Source organism: Fusarium coffeatum (genome assembly GCF_003316985.1).
Source record: "Fusarium coffeatum strain FIESC_28 chromosome Unknown BRIP53273_contig_166, whole genome shotgun sequence".
In the NCBI taxonomy this organism is placed as follows: Eukaryota; Fungi; Ascomycota; class Sordariomycetes; order Hypocreales; family Nectriaceae; genus Fusarium; species Fusarium coffeatum.
In genome coordinates, this window is record NW_022157959.1 from 75,637 (window position 1) to 93,394 (window position 17,758).

General features: G+C 49.0%; 9 protein-coding genes across 9 annotated transcripts; 6 read left to right on the forward strand and 3 right to left on the reverse strand.

The window, feature by feature from the left end:
* Positions 1 to 737: 737 nt before the first annotated feature.
* FIESC28_07470 (uncharacterized protein) lies at positions 738 to 1,943 on the reverse strand (the record flags this gene model as incomplete). Its single annotated transcript, XM_031161610.1, has 1 exon — positions 738 to 1,943. One exon carries the CDS (start codon positions 1,941 to 1,943, stop codon positions 738 to 740), a length of 1,206 nt encoding a protein of 401 aa, XP_031014312.1.
* Positions 1,944 to 3,913: 1,970 nt separating this feature from the next.
* On the forward strand, positions 3,914 to 4,621 carry FIESC28_07471 (uncharacterized protein; the record flags this gene model as incomplete). Its single annotated transcript, XM_031161611.1, has 3 exons — positions 3,914 to 4,006; positions 4,145 to 4,503; positions 4,558 to 4,621. The coding sequence occupies 3 exons, from the start codon at positions 3,914 to 3,916 to the stop codon at positions 4,619 to 4,621; spliced, it is 516 nt and encodes a 171-aa protein (XP_031014313.1).
* A 670-nt stretch (positions 4,622 to 5,291) lies between these two features.
* FIESC28_07472 (uncharacterized protein) lies at positions 5,292 to 5,864 on the forward strand (the record flags this gene model as incomplete). The annotated part of the gene is made up of 3 exons (XM_031161612.1): positions 5,292 to 5,586; positions 5,646 to 5,720; positions 5,767 to 5,864. 3 exons carry the CDS (start codon positions 5,292 to 5,294, stop codon positions 5,862 to 5,864), a joined length of 468 nt encoding a protein of 155 aa, XP_031014314.1.
* A 98-nt stretch (positions 5,865 to 5,962) lies between these two features.
* On the reverse strand, positions 5,963 to 7,013 carry FIESC28_07473 (uncharacterized protein; the record flags this gene model as incomplete). The annotated part of the gene is made up of 2 exons (XM_031161613.1): positions 5,963 to 6,614; positions 6,676 to 7,013. 2 exons carry the CDS (start codon positions 7,011 to 7,013, stop codon positions 5,963 to 5,965), a joined length of 990 nt encoding a protein of 329 aa, XP_031014315.1.
* A 1,055-nt stretch (positions 7,014 to 8,068) lies between these two features.
* Positions 8,069 to 9,627, forward strand: FIESC28_07474 (uncharacterized protein; the record flags this gene model as incomplete). Its single annotated transcript, XM_031161614.1, has 7 exons — positions 8,069 to 8,100; positions 8,487 to 8,491; positions 8,545 to 8,783; positions 8,837 to 8,895; positions 8,946 to 9,202; positions 9,251 to 9,347; positions 9,399 to 9,627. 7 exons carry the CDS (start codon positions 8,069 to 8,071, stop codon positions 9,625 to 9,627), a joined length of 918 nt encoding a protein of 305 aa, XP_031014316.1.
* A 447-nt stretch (positions 9,628 to 10,074) lies between these two features.
* On the forward strand, positions 10,075 to 11,268 carry FIESC28_07475 (uncharacterized protein; the record flags this gene model as incomplete). The annotated part of the gene is made up of 3 exons (XM_031161615.1): positions 10,075 to 10,128; positions 10,184 to 10,633; positions 10,684 to 11,268. 3 exons carry the CDS (start codon positions 10,075 to 10,077, stop codon positions 11,266 to 11,268), a joined length of 1,089 nt encoding a protein of 362 aa, XP_031014317.1.
* A 394-nt stretch (positions 11,269 to 11,662) lies between these two features.
* On the reverse strand, positions 11,663 to 12,500 carry FIESC28_07476 (uncharacterized protein; the record flags this gene model as incomplete). The annotated part of the gene is made up of 2 exons (XM_031161616.1): positions 11,663 to 12,230; positions 12,286 to 12,500. 2 exons carry the CDS (start codon positions 12,498 to 12,500, stop codon positions 11,663 to 11,665), a joined length of 783 nt encoding a protein of 260 aa, XP_031014318.1.
* Positions 12,501 to 13,517: 1,017 nt separating this feature from the next.
* Positions 13,518 to 15,587, forward strand: FIESC28_07477 (uncharacterized protein; the record flags this gene model as incomplete). The annotated part of the gene is made up of 2 exons (XM_031161617.1): positions 13,518 to 14,046; positions 14,095 to 15,587. The coding sequence occupies 2 exons, from the start codon at positions 13,518 to 13,520 to the stop codon at positions 15,585 to 15,587; spliced, it is 2,022 nt and encodes a 673-aa protein (XP_031014319.1).
* Positions 15,588 to 16,305: 718 nt separating this feature from the next.
* Positions 16,306 to 17,065, forward strand: FIESC28_07478 (uncharacterized protein; the record flags this gene model as incomplete). The annotated part of the gene is made up of 2 exons (XM_031161618.1): positions 16,306 to 16,678; positions 16,728 to 17,065. 2 exons carry the CDS (start codon positions 16,306 to 16,308, stop codon positions 17,063 to 17,065), a joined length of 711 nt encoding a protein of 236 aa, XP_031014320.1.
* Positions 17,066 to 17,758: the final 693 nt, after the last annotated feature.

Genomic DNA, 17,758 nt, shown 5'->3' on the forward strand with positions numbered 1-17,758 from the left:
GGCATAAGGTGATCAAATTATTTCGTCTCTTGTGCTGTCGGGGGCCAATTCTTATGACACCCTGAGGGTTGGGTAGATGTAAAGGGGTTTCTAATCTCGTCAGTTTCCAAGACATTGTCTACCGCCACTTAGTCTAACCCTGCTCTATTTTGACTCATTTCATGTGACGCATGTACAGACACAGCCGTTACGTCTTGTATCGTGTTACATTTCCAGCGTTGTACATGTTATTCTTAACTACACCAAGTATTCCGAGTCGTAACTTGAGAATCGCAGGTGGCTCATCTCGCAATCACACGATCCATTCAGACTTCAGGAGATCAAGGTTGGCAATGAGTTTGTCGTGTTGAGGAACTATGTACAGATAAAGCCAGAAAAACTCTGGAGTATTAACCAAATCCTTTGAACTCCATCTGGCTATCCCAAGTATGATTGATCTGATATTTGAATGTACAAACGAATGTCGCCGAGGCATAGAGCATCGGCCATGCTTTCAACTGTCTGTCCAAGTTATGCATGATAAGCCAAACGTCTCGTGAGAACTGCATAAAGCAAAATATTACATGAATCCTCTTATGAAATAGTATCAGATTATCCAGAAGCCGCATCCCAATGATAAAGATTTCTCTCCAGACGCCGCTGTGAAATAGAAGGTGACTTTCCGCTGAGGGGAACAAGCCACTATTGTGGCGGTCATATGTTTCTTACATTAATAAAATAAATCGTTCGAAGTGGATCTAAACCCGGTTGTGGGCACCGGGAGAGCCACTGCCATATGATGAGCGCCTCGCAGCAGCGCCAGGCATGTGAGGAGGCGGCAAGCTTGAAGGATCGTCGGCGAGAAGGTCTTCAAGGAACGCACTAGGAGCACGTTGACTTGGTGGTCGGTTTAGATTGAGAGTTGAGTTGCTAATATCTCTGCGAGCTTGGAAGGATGGTGACTCGGGAGGACTAGGACGTGTAGGGGTACCAAAGTAGCCATGAGAGTCAGGACGCAGGTTAGTCATGCTGATACTGTGATCACCCTGGCCGCCAGGAGAGCTTGTGCCTGCAGCGTAGAAGCCAGAAGGTAGGAATGCAGAGCCACGATTGCCCTGCCCATTGTTTGAGGCAGCAGCTGTTGGCGAGAAGAACAAGTTGGAAGCACTGGGGGTTGATGAAAGAACGGGTCCTCTGGTGGTTCGTCGTACACCACGTCCAGCCGAGAGTGACATAGTGGAACCGGTATCGGTGTACTTATAGAAAGGCGCAGGAGGTGCAGGAAAGCCGGTCTTTGCATTCTCATCATGCTGGGCCTTAGCAGCTCGCTCGACTGATCGATGAAGAAGAATGCCAACAATGAGACGCCAAAGAAGGATGCCAAGGCCAAGTGCGCCGAGAATGGCACCTACAGCAATAAATACGGTTCCTTCAGGGGCACTAGAGTGTCGCATAAAAGGTGCATTGTTTGTAGGCGGAACAGAAGGAGCTGGATAAGTAGGAATTGGCTTGTACCTCGTCAATGTAGGCATGTCAGTCGCCGCAATGGCCGTGATTGAGGTCTGAATGTTTTGGGTCTTTGTCGGGCCCTCCCCTGTCACAGTTGAGGCATTCTCTTCCTCCTCGGTAGCAGTAGGTTTATCGTCTTTATCTTCCGTCTTGGAAGGCGCTTCATCTTTGGTCTCTTGGGTTGATGCAGGCTTTGCGCTTTCTTTGGTTTCACTGGCAGGCTCAGGCTTCTTCTCGTCACTGGCCTCTTTAGCAGTCTCGGCAGCATCAGTGGGCTTGTCGGCATCACTGTTCTTCGCGTCGGTGGGTGCAGGAGCCGGCACAGCAGAAGGGTCGTTATCCTTAGCATCGTCTTTATTGTCGTCTTGAGCCATCGCAACAGCACTGTAGAGAGAGATGGAGGCGAAGGCTGAGACCAAAAGGTCTGCCCTCGGTAGGTAGTTGGCAGGCCGCATGTTGAGTTAAGAGTATATCGATCTCTCAAGCACTTGCTCGAAAGAAGTTGTAAATATCGAAATACTTCGGGAATTATCAAGGCCGGTAACAACAAGCAGTATCTCCTGACTGGCAATCAAGGGCGACCGGAGTAGGTTACGTATATCGAAGGCGCTTCGGAATGCCAAAGGGAGATTGAGTAGCGATTTAGCCCAGGCGCACCCCTGCAGTAGGATAGACAGTGCCCGGAAAGACTAGAGTGTTTTCCTCCCAATATTTGAGAGAGGGGACGTCGAATGTGTTTCGATAGTTGCGTATTTTGTCGAAAGGAAGTTTCGCGTCTATCGCCTATCAAGGGGCGCGGAGAGTGAAAACTGGAAGCGAGGGACTGTTAAATTAAGCCGCCGATGGTGTTGTTTCCCTGTGCCGGTTGTTGCGAGGAAGAATACAGATACGGATACAGAAATGAAGAAAAGGAAAGAATGTAATAACGGTATGGGCTAACGAGTGAGTGTGCGTAACCAAGCGAGTGGATGAGACGCACTACCATAAACCGCGTTAGCAATTAAATCGTAGAGTTTGATAGAGACAAGATCGGGCTGAAGCGACAGGATGGAGAGGAACTGAGAGAAGACGGGGTCGCACGACCGAAGGGCAGGGACTGGGGTGAAATGCACCTTCCTAATGCCTGCCTGTCAGTGCGTGGGCCAGGCGTTTGTCTAGGACCAAGACCAAGAGAAAAAGGGGAATAGTGTACCTGATGGACCAGTGAGAGATGTGACGGTTAAGATGGAATAGGTCTAGACTCTCTTGTGTTAAGAGGATCCCATTCGCTCGTATTCGATAGTGCCTGAACTGCAAAGCTCAGGAGACTGATGTCTCTTTTATTAGGAGAGGGTTACTGCGGCGCGGGTTTTAAATTGACATGTCTTCAGCGCCTATTTGCATCTTCTATGGTGCAACTTATCACGACCGACCGCCACGTTTGTTTGGTGGTCAGCTTATTGATCCAACTGGCTGTTCATCTTGAACGACATTGAAGGGTGCTTTAGTTGTGCTCCTTCTGCTGATCCAGTGGTTGGTTGCTGTGGAATAGCGACGATCACCCACACAAGAAGGCCAGGCAGTTCCAAGTCAATATGATAGGCAATCAATTGACCTTGTTGCTTGGCTGGCTGGTTGTTTTCTTGTCAAATTGTCAACAGTTCTCCCGACTTGTCAGTCGTCAACCACGTCTGCGTCTGTATAACTACTTGTCAGTCGGTTCACAGCATTTCCTCGTGCTTGATGTGGCTTCTGTGACTATCCTTCTTGACGCGTTATCCTGCAGAAAAATGCGGGCTCGGGCCGGTAGACGGCGTTTCCAACGACTTTACATATGCACGGTAAAATCAACTCAATGATCATCCATCAAGATTCACAAATTAGAGTTTGAATGGCATCGATAATCAACAACGCCACAGGGCAATGTTTTGGTTCCTTACAGCTGCCCTGAATATCCAAAAAGTCAATATGCTTTAACAGGACCCTGTGTGCATGATAACCTTAATCCGGAGTCATGGTGATACTTTGTTACTTCTCCACGCACCAAGTTTGTTATTCTCAGGGTCCCTGTATGAGAGCGGAGGAAACCTAGCACCGACCAGCGGGGTAAGCGACGTGACATTGGAGCGTTTGTCCTTGACGGGGATCTTTTATGTCTCCGCAGGTGGATTCTTGTGTTTTGCAGTTCATCACACCAGCCACGCGAGAAAGTTCTCCACTGCCCGTCGGGCAATCGCCATCCAAAAGATACGTATATATCACGTGACTCGATATCGGCGCCACAGCAAGGCCGGTCCCGTCGAACGCGCGAGCCTCGTCATTGTCAGCGTCCGTTCCAAGCATCGCCTGCTTCAAAGTTCATCAATTAACGACAACCAATCTAACAACACCAACTTCCTACGAACCCCGTAACCCGACTTTCATCAATCGCTGTTCAATTATCAACATGGAAGAAGAGCGACTCTGGAAATTTCGACGGCCTGAGTGGCTTAACACCGTCTGGGCCCGCAACGCTGGAGTTTACGGCGCAGGAGCTATTGTATGTTCCGTCCCTTCGAAATGTCGCTGTCTAGTTTTCCGGCATGGTTTCTACTTCATGCCATCACTACACGGCTATGCGTGACTCCATGCGACAGCTTTGATGATACTTGACCCATACTAACTAGGTCTGCGTTAGTTCTCCATCGCCTTCTACATTATGCTCGATTCCGCCGTTTGGTCCAAATCTCCGCACAACGGCTCCGATATCCATGTCAAGTTTGTTGACTGGCTACCTTTCATCTTCTCCAGCTTGGGCATGCTGATTATCAACTCGGTCGAGAAACAACGCTTGAGCGCCGATTCCTTCAGTTATAGTGGAAACGGGGTAGCTTGGAAGGCTCGCGTCGTCTTGTTCCTTGGATTCGCTGCTCTTGCTGGTGGAATGGCTGGCGGTGTAACCGTCTTTGTTCTCAAGTTTGTTGTCCCCAGTGTTTCCATGCCTGCTCTGGGTATGGGCATTGAGAACGTGGTCAGCAACGCTCTGGTGGGCGTGAGGTAGGATTCCCGTTTACTATTAATGCAATACCCGTCCTTACTAACTCTTCTTAGCTCCGTCGTCCTTTGGGTCAGCCAGAACATGGAAGACGAGTACTCCTACAACCTTTCCCTGTAGACAACATAAATCAACGCGAGCCGAGCATGAAGATCAAGGGGACATTGGGGCGCATTGACGGTTCGAGCTCATTTCTTACAGACAGATGTTGGGTGTACGATTAATATCAGGAGTCAAAGCATATTGATGGGAGAATGAGTTGCAACGTTGATGTTCCACGTGGCAGCGATTGATAACCAGAATTGAATGAAGGAATGCCTGAACAAGCCGACTTTCTGGGACTTGTTGAGTATCTTTTCTTTGAATCTGAATCTGGGAATGGTTTAGAATTAGCGTTAAAGACGGAGTACGTAGGCTTTTATATTGAGATGCAATCATGTTTATAATCTGCCTAGCCGGAGTCAACGTAAGCCGCTTCAAATGAGAATGCCAAGCTCGTTTATTGGGTAGAAACCATAAGAGCACGAATACCTTGTTCTTGAATGCTCAGACTGTGCTCCATAATTGTCACTTTCCATCGCTAAGAAGAGAGGTGCAACTGGTATATGTAAGTTGGTGGCTAAGATCACTACTAAAACGAGAGCACCCCAGCGCATCCCCACAAAACAAAGTCAACAATAGGTGACTTGGTTACGCATCTGACTTGGCATAGAACATCTTGAGTAAACATCAATTTTCTGGATAGAAAATACTGATTTTACACCGCAAGTTTCCAGTCATACTGCATATAATGGCTGATCGCTCACGGGCAACTACAAACGGGAACGGTGTTTCGCACACCCGCAACGGTGCTTCTTCTGCTGGCGTCCGTCGCAATCTGTTCCAGAGCCAGTTGACCCGGCGACCTACAGCCGGTTCTACATCTACGTCTGCCGAGACACTGCATTTGGATGTAGATGTCTTGTCTGATACCTCTGAGATCGTGGTTCGCGATAAGCATGGCGAGATCGAGCTTGGAGATCCGCCGACACCAATAATGGAGGATGAGGATGAGTTGCCTTTAGATCATAGGCAAGAGTGCGAGAGTAAGAGATGACCGCTTTTGTCTCAGATATAGGATGGAGAAAGCTTATACGTCTAATAGAAGAGAGACAAAGGCTCGCAGAAGTCGTTAAGCATCATCAGTTGAATCGGCATGGAGCCAACGAACAGCCCGAAGGTGCGTCTCTCATCCATCTTACACACATCACACTGACACGGTTCAGAACTGCTTGAAGCTGTTAGGGCGAGTCTACGAGCCAAAGTAGCAGCCCTCAGTGAAGACAATTGGATGTTTGAGCCTGAAGAACAACACCGCGGTTAACCCAGTCTTTTATTTTACCTTACAACGCCTGCTGTCTATGTATTCTTCTCAAGACAATACGGTATACCTAACACCCAAGCTTACCGACGGACTTTCTTCTAATCCAGACCCTCTGCTGCAGGAGCGTCCTGCCGTTGTGTAACCTGCTTGCGCTTGGGCTTTTCGGGCTGGCCATCACCGCCTCCGAAGAATCCGCTCATCATGTCCATCAGAGGATTGCTCTGCCGAGGCTTGGAAAGACCAAAGTACATCTCTCCAACCATCTCGAGGGCCTCGCCCCATGTTCCGACCTCGTTGATTTGTGTCGCATACTTGGACACCAGGGCGCGATAGAGTTCGGGTGCGCCACGCTGGATGGCAAGGAGGAGGAAGCCAATGAAGTTGAGGAGAGGGAGGCTTGGGAAGATGCGGATATCACCAGCTGGGCTAGATACATCTTGGACGCCAAGGTTCGGGTTGTCACTGGAAAGAGAGCTGGTGAAGAGGCGGTAGCAGGTGTTGGCGGCTCGCACGTTGCCGACTAGGAGGTAAGGGAGCACAGCACGGCCAGCAAAGAGAGCTGCTTGATGAGGTTCGCCCTCCTTGTACCAAGAGTATTCCATCTTTGTCAAAACCTCAGGAGAGTCTTTGGTTCCCAATAATAGGTGTTTCTCGGCCTCGTACGTATCGTGTTCTTCGGCATAGAGTGATCCGGCGACGTGGTGAAGCTCTGGGTCTCCGGCAGGGTATTCGCCAAACTTGGCTGACCAGCTGGTTCTGATGTTAGAAATTTCCGTGCAGAGCATTCTCTATGTGACAAGATCCTACTTACGCAACAATCTCTCCAACAAACTTCTTCCTTGTGGGCTCGCCGGCTGGGAATAATCGCAGACAAGCCAGTAGTCGGCCTTTCGAATCAGCGTCAGGCTTGAGCTCTGCCTGCTTGTAGACGTCTACCAGCATGGCACAGAGATCACCTCCACTACCACCCTGTCCAGCACGCAGCAGTGCTTGGGAGACATTGGAAAGAATATCGATGGCGGCAGGCCAGTTGGAAGTCTTGATGTAGCGGGATGCGGCGACACGGGTCTGTTGCTGAGCCTCGTAGTAATCGCCCTCTTCGATTTTAGCCTGTAGCCGAGCTACTATGCGGTCGACCTTGCTGGCCATTGTGAATGTATTCGATAAGGGTGCGGAATTCGGGTAGGGAATGGCGATGCGATGTGAGAGAGTGACGTAGAATATCTTAGACAAGAGGCAAGTTGTCGCAGCTCTCAGGTGGGTGAAGTGTTGGAGGGGTCGGGTTGACCAGAACTACGTACCCAAGCTTACCTTGGAGCTCCGCTGTGAGTTCCACTTTTGGGACTCTAGAAACTCTTGAGACAAAATTCTGTTGCAGGCACTTTCTTCTTGTCAAACCTCACTTCATCATACATGTACGTCTAATCCAGAGTATGAATGACCAACAGCATGCTGATACGAGACAGTTGTTCACGCATTCCATGCTCTTTAGGTATATCATCGATGACTGATACCAAGACCCAATCGTGTCGTATCATCACATTTTGCCCCCTCACTCGATTCGAAACTACTGCTCCTTGTACCAGAACCTTGACTGGATCGTTGTCCTCTAATCCCAGATGAGAATAATATCAACTTCCTCATACAAGGCAAGTATCAATTGAGCTCCTATATAGGTAGTGTAAGTCAAGGTAAAGACATGTTAGATGCCAGCAGGTAAGCAGACAAAGTTTAGAACCAATGCAGTAAGGTTCGCCCATGTGCCCCACACGATAATCCTTGAAGCAGGTCATGCAAGCGGACCCTATCAACTTGGACGAGTATAAGAAGCTCAGCATCCCATCATTTGAACCTCTTTAGACACGTCCCGTTACACCAGAGGAAACCTCGCCGTCGCTATCTTACTTGGGTGTCCAACTCGATCATCTTGGCAAACAGGCAGCAGCAGCAGCGCGATTAGTTTAGTGGTAAAACTCTCCTCCCCCAATTGGTGGGATAAATAGATGAAAAGGAGTGTCCCGGGTTCGATTCCCGGATCGCGCAGTATCTTTTTGCATTTTGGAGCTTTTAAATGCATTATATGATTGATTGTGAAAGATCATATAGTAGTAGGCTTTGGTTCTATGACGTGCTGTTCAGATGTTCAGGTAGCGTGCTGGCTAAGTTTGCTAAGTACGAGAGCTGCTTATCTCTACATCCATAGCATGACGACCGACCTGATGGGAATCATACCTAGGTATGTAGATCACGGGATTAAGGAAAGCAATTGGACTTGTTAACATGATACTCATGTCTTTACTCGTACATCTCTTTGTCTTATTGGGTACTATGTAATACCAGCAATTGAATTCACCGTTCCGAACCGATAGAAGACCGACTGGACGGCCCCGCCACGAGTATCCGCGATCCGGCCCCAGTTCCCGCACGTTGTTGATGTTACCATAGTACGGTTGCCATAAATAAAAGCCGAAGCCGGCCGTATCGAGTACCGTAGCTTTTAACTCCATTATTATAAAGAGCACAGTCCCCTATCTCTCGTTCCTATATTATTTTCTGCCCTAGGAATATCAATTGCAAATCATCCTTAATAGAACATACAATATGGCTTCGACTACTCTCCAGCGCAAGTTGCTATTCTCACTATTTGTCATCAAACCATCATGCTAACAAGCATCAATAGGCCTTGTGCGATTTGTCCCTAGATCTAGCCCTTCAAAGATCCTCATCGGCCAACCAGCTGACAAGAACATTGATGTCGGTGCTGCCCTGCGCAAGGGTCAAGAGGTTGCTGTCAATGTCTGGTCAGGCTCATCAGTTCTGTCCCCAGGATCATCGACTGGTGCTACTGAGACTATTGATCGCGTCTTGTCTCCTCTTGCGCAGAACGAGATTGGTACTGTGAGATGTGTTGGTTTGAACGTATGTGCAATGCAACTCTTGAGGTACTGGCCCGGGCTAACTCTCTACCATAGTACAGAAAGCACGCTGCTGAGTGCGGACTTGAGCCCCCACCAATTCCTGTTATCTTCATGTAAAGTCGCTCTCAGTGCTCTCTCAGAATTCGTACTGACACCAAGATAGGAAGCCCAGCACATCTCTTGTGGACCCCTGGCCTGCTAAGGGAATTGTCCCCAAGCTGAGCCAGGTTGACGAGTCTGGCGACTACGAGGCCGAGCTGGCAGTTGTCATTGGCAAGACCGCCAAGAATGTTACTGAAGCTGAGGCTCTGGACTATGTCCTCGGATACACTGGCGCCAATGATGTTTCTAGTCGCACTCAGCAATTGAACCAGTCTCAGTGGTCCTTCTCTAAGAGCTTTGACGGAGCTCTGCCCCTTGGTAAGTTTATTTTAACTGCGAAACGAGCCCTGGCTAACAAAAGCGCAGGCCCTACACTTGTCTTGAAGTCTTTGATTCCGGATCCCGCCAAACTTCATATGCGAGGTCTTAAGAACGGCGAGGTGTATCAGGAGAGCGGAACTGAGTAAGTAACCTCCATGCTAGTAAAAGGACTTATATGCTAACCAGTCTTTAGTGATCTTATCTTTTCTATCCCCAAGATCATCAGCTGGTTGTCTCAGGGCACCACTCTTCCTCCTGGAACTGTCATCGTGACCGGCACGCCCGCTGGTGTTGGAATGGGCAGAACACCCAAGGACGCTCTGCGACATGGTGACGAATTTGCAGTTGAGATTCTGCCTCACATCGGAACACTGACCAACATTTTCGAAAACGAGAAGAGTGGCTTTTTGACCAAGCTGTAAACGTTTGCAGCTATATAACCATGTCATCTGTGAAATCTTCAACACAGAAACCACTTCTATATTTTCGTTAGAATATCGTAATAGTAAGAAAACTGACGTCTTGCTTTGAATATACTATTGATGCCTCAATACTGGTCTTTCTGCGCCGCATAGCCCCCTCTTTCACAAAGTCAAGATGTGTCTGAGTGAGCACTAACCACGTCGAGCCGTCATGTCTCTCTTGTAAGCCCTTTACGAAGGTTCCGGCTCCCTCATAATTCGAATCTCCTGTCCCAATCAGTTTTAGGGTTGCACGAATGACCACTTCATTGACCACTTACATAAATAAGACTGTCTGTCGAGATATAATCACGACGTTCCTGTCTTCACCTGTCAGCATTCCATCTCTTGACTTTAAATAGTGACAAAGGTTCGTGACAACACATCATAACCAAAACTATCGCAACGATGTCAAACGAATCTACTATTCCTGAGAAGATGAGAGCGCTGAGATTATTCGAGGTAAGAACCATTTGGGGTAAGGAGTGAGGTTTGCCATCTCATAACGATTACGCAGTACAACAAGAGCTATGAACTTTGCGATGATGTCCCTGTGCCGACACCAAAGCCAGACGAGGTTCTCGTCCGTGTGGCTACTGCTGGTTTCTGCCACAGCGATATTATGGTACATCATGGCTTAACACAGGTACCATTACCGTTCATCGGTTCTCATGAGCCAGCCGGTACCATAGTCAGCCTTGGATCTGAAGTATCAGAATCATGGCAAGTGGGAGACCGTGTAGGAGTCACAAACTTCATGGATCCTTGCAACAGTTGTGGAGGCTGCAAATGGGCAAACCAGACTATCGGATCTCTTGATCCAAGGTTCTGCGATAACAGGACAATGTGTGGTATCCTTCGTCGCGATGGGGCGTTCGCTGAGTATATGACTGCTTGGCACGGCGCACTTGTTCATTTGCCTGATGATATGAGTTTCGAACAAGCAGCACCTTTGATGTGTGCTGGAGTAAGTCCTTGAACTTTGAACAAGGTATTGCACCATACTAACAAGAGAAGGCAACTGTATGGCATGCTATCAACCAAGCAGATGTACAGACGGGACAGACCATAGCCATCGTTGGAATAGGTGGTCTTGGAGTGTTGGGTATTCAATTTGCAAAAGCTCGAGGTCTTCGAGTTGTGGCTATCGACAACCATGAAACTGGACTGAAGCTCGCATCAGAGGTGCCCTCCCATCTCAAACCGGACCTCATCCTCAAATACGACGACCCAGAAGCGATCCAAAAGATATCGGATTTCACAGATGAGATCGGCCTCAAAGCTGCTGTCGTATGCAACAGCGATGATGATGCCAATGACTGGGCCGCGAAGCGACTGCAACCGAGGGGCGTGTTAGTCGCAGCAGGCTTTCCAGAGAATGGATTCAAATTTGACCCCATGAACCTTGTGTTGAGGGAGATTGTAGTCAAGGGGATCGTTCATTGCAGCATGGAGGAAACAAGGGAGATGATGGAGTTTGTGACCCAACATGGCATTCGCAGCCATCTGAGCTTGCTTGCGATGGAGGAGGCAGAGGATATCATTACCAAGTCCCAGGCCCATGCCTTAGTTGGCCGTCCAGTTGTCAAGATTCAAAGATAGTAGAGTCAGTGAAGGACTAGCTGGATACGAGGCTCTGGATATGAAAATATCAGTATTTTAACACAAGTCACTCCAACTAGTCCTCAGAAGACTAAACTGACGTATGAATGAAGGGGTAACGCCGTTGTTCAGCGGATCAAGACTTCTCTGAATGTCTGTTCAATATCAAATCTGGCCGCACTTAGAACAGTCATTAATTTGTTTTTATTCAAGAGTTTCCAATAACTCCAGTCCGACCCCCTACCAAGTATATATCTACGTTGGGTCATTCATTCAGCTCAGTAATTGTACACACGCAACAGACTAAACCCTTTACCAAGTAGACCAGAATGCATACGATGCTGCTTTGCAAATATGCTTGTTCAAACACCCCATTTCGTTGGAAAGCCACCACTTATTTGGCCCAGGCGTTGCCAGACGGCCGTCGACCCTTCTCATACAGCCACTTGCTGTTCAGTCCAACGCTTGTACGCTTACCACCAGGAGTACCAGGAGAAGCAGGATCGGAGAAGACATTTGAAGAAGAGCTAGCGGCGAAAGGGCTTGTCGATCCAAAAGATGATCTTCTGCCGTTAAAGCTGTTGTTGAAGCTTCCGCCAAAGCTGTTGACACTCTTGTTGAAAAGAGGGCTACCCAATGGAGAGCCAGTCGATCCTTGAACAAGAGGACTACCTCGACCAGAAAGGGGTGAGCTACCATAGCTTCCACGGCTTCCAACCGAGCCACCGATGGAAGGTGTACGGGAGTATCGAGGGGGGGTGCTGAACTTGGCGTCGGGAGTTGGCGCGGCCGACGAGGGATCCAGACCCAGCAACTGGCGCTGAGCAGGTGTAAGAGGAATGTCGGACAGGTCGTCTTTCGGTCGGATTAACGGCAGACACGCGATACCAATGTTGACAAACGGTATGAGCTGAAGAATGAACCATGTCCAGCTCAAGTATATTCTAAAAGAACCGGGAACGCTAAACGACGAAGTTAGTTCTGACAAAGTCGCAAAGGCAATGGGCAACAACTTACGCTTGAGAGCCAATGTTCAGCCTGGCTAGGAGCTGCGCGGACCAGAATCCTAGTAGCGCAATAACGTTGTAGGCGATCTGGCGCACATTCTTCTCGGAGAAGGTCGTCGCATTACGACGTCTAGTAATCTCATTGAGTCGCGGGTGACGCCAGGTACCAGGGCTATCGGTGACTGAGGGACCGTCAATGGTAGTTGTCCGAACTGGGGTAGCCATTTCGAGTTTCTGAAGTGTGTAAACACGAAGAGGTTGGTTGAGGAGGTCTGGTAGTGGTGCTTTATGCGTTGTCCGTCAAACGTCAAGATCTTGAATGTTCTGCAAGATATGGGGGCCCGAATCTTTTCAACTTCCCGCTCAAACTCAAATGCAGTAAAACAATCCCCAGCTATGATGTCCCTGTTGGTTAGTATATGTATCGTCCTGGCCGAAGCCGTGGTGAGCTCGGTTGCTCCCTTGGTTATGAGATTTGTTGACGTTGCGACCAGAGAGATGAGGGAGAGCGGCTCCCCTGCTAGGAAAACACAAAGCCTAGGCTCTACTGTAGCTTTAGCTCTGTCTGTTGCAGCGCGACCAGCACGGACCTTGACAGTGCCAGGATGTAAGAAGCTACGCCACACTTGAATCTTTCAAGCCACAGAAACATCCAGCCTCTCTCTCTTTCCCTTCTACCTAAGCTGACTCTAGGTCATTACAGGCTCCACTGACTCCCTACTGTACCTTCCTTGGTCGTGAAATGCTGAGTGCTCCTGCAGTTACCGTGACGCGCCTCAGCAACTTCCCGGCTCGTGGGCGCATCGGCTGCCCCAGGCAAACTAACGCAAGACAAGGCAAAGGCGTAGGAGAGAGCAGCGCAGCTGGCAACTTCGCTTCTCAAACTAAACTCACCATCCATTCCTTCCTTCCAATAGCATCGTTCAAGCTCACAATCCTAAACTTAGCCATTTTTTCCTATTTGATTTCTTCCTCTTTCTTGGTATCCCAAGCAACTCCATCAGCTCCATATCACCATCGCATTCGCAAACAATCTGCGCACGCGCAATCTGGTATTAAATCATCATCAATCGGTCCCCACCAATTTCTACGTCTCCCTGACGAACTCTCCTATCTCAACCAAACATTCCTTCGCGATGCGCCGTTGATCTACCCTAACGATTAATTCTCAATTTCGATTTTCTACGACTTATCGCGAATAGCTTCATTTTCTGGTAAACCTACAAACTACAGTCACACACCATGGCGTCTCCTGTCTCGCTCGCCGCGACCTCAGAGGTTGACCCCCCAAGTTCTCCTGGTCAACCCGAAGCCAAATCATTTGCTTCTCGAGCCATGACCGAGGACGACGATACTCAGATGGGCAATGCCACTCCTGACCCCCAAGAAAAGTCGTCTCGTGCGAAAAGCAAATCATCACAGAACAAAGACAAGGATAAGGACAAGGATAAGGATGCAGCGAATCAGCCGACGATTGGCAAGATACGCCATCTGAAGAAGGAGGATGGCGAGCCCCTTTGGAGAGAAGACATCCAATACGACTTTCTCAAGGCAGTTTTCGATAACGAGCAGTCTGTCTTTACCAACTCTTACGAGCCGAAACGACTACAGCGACAATGTTTTGCAGATCTTTACATTGATACCATGTCTCGCAGCTCAAAAACCAGCAAAGTACTTCGAGACAAGCTCCTCAGCGATAGAGAGGCTGCCAAGGGAATGGCAATGGTTTGTCTTCTTGTCAACATGGGCCGCATGAACACGACTCTAAACTGTAAGCTGGATGTCATTGTGCTCAACTCGCCTTTGCTAACATGATTAGTCTTTCCTGAGATGCGAGCTCAGCTCCGTACATATCATGCCATTCCTTCGCTTCAGGCTCGCCAGGACCCTCATGCTTACAAGCAGCTCCAGGATGCACCTCGTCTCAAATCCATTTTGAAAGGTGGTGCAGATGATCGAGAAGAACCAAACTCCCTGGACAAGATCAAATCGCTGGACACCCCTCGCACAAACCCTGTCAATCTCATTTTTGTGATGTGCAACGCAGCTCAAAAGATTGCAGAGCTTCATTTCCCTCGCCATCGCGAGCTTCATGATCTGATCATGAAGACCGAGTACACGAGCCAGTCTCGAGCCAATGCCTTCTTGTGGCTCATGTGGTTCTATCTTGAGTCTGACTTCACGGAAGAAGGTTGTGACGAGAACCCTTTCGGCCCTGGTGTCGACTACGGGCTGGATGTAGCAAACCAGGGAGTGCCCCATCTTGTAGAGATGACGAAAGAAGAGAAAGCCAAGGAGAATATCGACACTGAAGAAGAAATCGAGTTTGGTCGCGCCAAGCAGAAGATGCGAGCCAAGATACTTGAAATGGACCAGGCTTATCTTAACGAGAGAGACACCAAGAGAGGCAAGATGCGGCCATCATTCGCCGAAGACGGCCCTGCAATTCTTCCTCGCATAAGGCCATCCAAACACGAGTCTGATATGGACAGCACCAGGTCGACACCGCCACCTAGAGCGTTAGGCGGTCGCGGTCTTAACTCGAGTCGCAGAGGTGCCCCGCTTAAGTATCAGATCTTCGAGGGCTCATCACCAGCACATCATGTCAACGAGGGTGTGGTGGCCAGAAAACCTCGGCCTCCTACAGCGCACCAACTAGCCGTCGAGCGAAACAGGAGTCAAAGAGTCGAGTACATTCTCGATCGAGGTCTTCGGCGCCAGCATCATAAGAGTCGTAAACTCAGAAAGCAGGATGGTGCTATCTTCCGAGCGTATCAGCGAGTCAATGCTCAAGAAGATCCGTTTGAGGACAGTGACGATGAGACTTCTCTACCACGAAACCTAACCTATGGAGACAAAACTCCAGGGCCATTCCGTGAGAAGGGTGTGGGTGGACTCTGCCTTTTGACGAAAGAAAAAGATGATTTTGGTGAAGAAGTCAGCGCTTATGCTGCTGCTTTAAGAAGGGCAACAAGACGCCTAGCTCGTTGGAGACCGCAGGCTCATGAACTGGGTGTCATTGCCCCTGTCAAGCGACCAAGGCCAAAGAAGGCTGAAGACGATGACTTGGATCTGGACTTGGACGACGATCTTGACGGAGACAAACATGACGGAGATCTCAACGGCGACATGACACTTGGAGATGTTACACTTGGGGATGTCACAGTGGGAGACATGACAGCTGGAGACATGACTATGGGCGACGTTACAATGGACGACGCCGAAGTTGAGGATCAAACAGTTCTTCACGATGACGATGATGTGGACGACGCAGACCGAACAGAGGTAATGGGCGATTCCGACATTGATTAGGCGTCATGGACGGCGTCGGCTTCGGCATCACGTTGGGCTTGAACCAACGGAGACAGAGAATATGCCAGGTGAACAAGGTTGGCAGTGTAACTGTATGGGAAAGGAAAACGAATGGTTAGCGATTCACAGGAGCTATCGCAGCTGGGGTTAGGACATTGGAGTTGGCTTGTCGTATCGTGCGCAGACGTTTTGCCGTGGATTTCGTTTCGATGGGAATAATTTGTATGGCGTTTTAAGAAACACGCATACCATAGTCAGGGTGGTGCAGTGAGGGAACAATGAACAATTGGGGAAAAGCAGTTGCTTTTTCTTTAGATAGCTTGTGTTTACAGATACAGCCAATAGAATAAGATAATTGGTAACCTTGAGTTTGGATTGAGGGTTGACGAATACAAATACGAAAACGAAGCTGTGAAGTGGCATAGTCTAGTCTATGGGGTTTCACATGGATGCCAAGAGACATGATCCGGGACCTGAAGGGACCTGAATTGAATCCAATTGACTGACTTGGCTCTTACTAGCGGAGTGCGGTGAAAAACGGCCTGATTCCCCGTCCCGGGCCCGCGAAAGCTCGCAGCGCAGGGTCCATGTCCGTTTGGCTGATTAACTTAATTTCCGGGGCTCAACAGAAATTCGAGCCGCCGTTTATTTACTCCCCTTTCACCTCACACGACACTTTGAACTTGTTACCTGTTCAACTTGGAAGAGAGTCGCAACAATGGCAAAGAGCAAGTCCAAGTCCACCAAGCCCTCGTCGGGTTCCAAGTCTCAGGGCAGCGGCCTCAGCAAGCTCCTCCTGGTTCTCGGCCTCCTCACCGCGCTCCTGAGCTCCGTCGTCTACTTTGTCGAGCAGAACCTCGAGCAGTTCTACATCTTCGACCTCAAGCACCTCGACGATCTGTCTAAGCGAGCGCTCGCCAAGCACGGAGAGGACACCAGGGCTGTTGTGAAGCACATTGTGGATGAGCTTAGCGAGAAGAACCCCGAGCACATCAACGTCAAGGAGGAATGGGTCTTTAACAACGCTGGTGGTGCCATGGGTGCCATGTACATCATCCACGCCAGTGTCACCGAGTACCTCATCATCTTTGGTATGTCATTATGCCCTCGCTCTCAGACTTCATCAACTAACATTTATAGGCACTGCCATTGGTACTGAGGGTCACACCGGTCGCCACACCGCCGACGACTACTTCCACATCCTCTCCGGAACTCAGCTGGCTTACGTCCCTGGCGAGTACGCCCCCGAGGTCTACCCTGCTGGTAGCATCCACCACCTTCGCCGCGGCGATGTCAAGCAGTACAAGATGCCCGAGGGCTGCTTCGCTCTCGAGTACGCTCGTGGCTGGATCCCTCCCATGCTCTTCTTTGGTTTCGCCGACGGTCTTTCCAGCACCCTCGACTTCCCTACCCTCTGGGACACCACTCGCATCACCGGTCGCGAGATGATCAACAACTTGATCAAGGGCAAGCTGTAAAGGAGATGATATGTATCTTGTACAAATATAGACACTGTAGACCAAAGGGTCTTGCTGTATATCATACTTGGGGGCTTAGAAAAGTTTGGATATAGATTTGGTTTTAGAGAACGGACACATTTTGTATATCTTGGCGAATGATCCCTTGGTTGTATGGAGAACTTAGATCTCTAGGGAAGATACCCGAGTCAAGGCTCACATCTTATCTGAGCAATTGATATTTTATATCTTGAATAGGTTATTATTACCATGTTGTATCTTTCTCATTGGCGCATTGTGTCATGACTGACTGAAGGTATTTGCTCATCCAGGTAACTTTTGATTATATGCCACTTCTATTATCGTATGATTGCAAGAGGAACAAAAATCCATAGGTTACACCCAATCCCCTGTGCACCGGTTCGATTGTCTTAAGAAGCACAACGAATAAACAAAAACGTTGAATTCCTGAACTCTAGGTATGAAGCAGGCAAAAAGAAAGGTCTCGGAGGGAGTCGAACCCTCGCTGGCGGAATCAGAATCCGCAGTCATAACCGTTAGACCACGAAACCGTCGGTTTAACTTGACGGTGGAACTCGCTACATTTGTTTATGTTCGCTACACTCAGCACTGGTAATTATTTTGAATTGGAGTAAGATGGAGTTGGGGGTGTCCCAGCCAGCTGTTGGTAGCTGGCTCCAGAATGAAAATCGG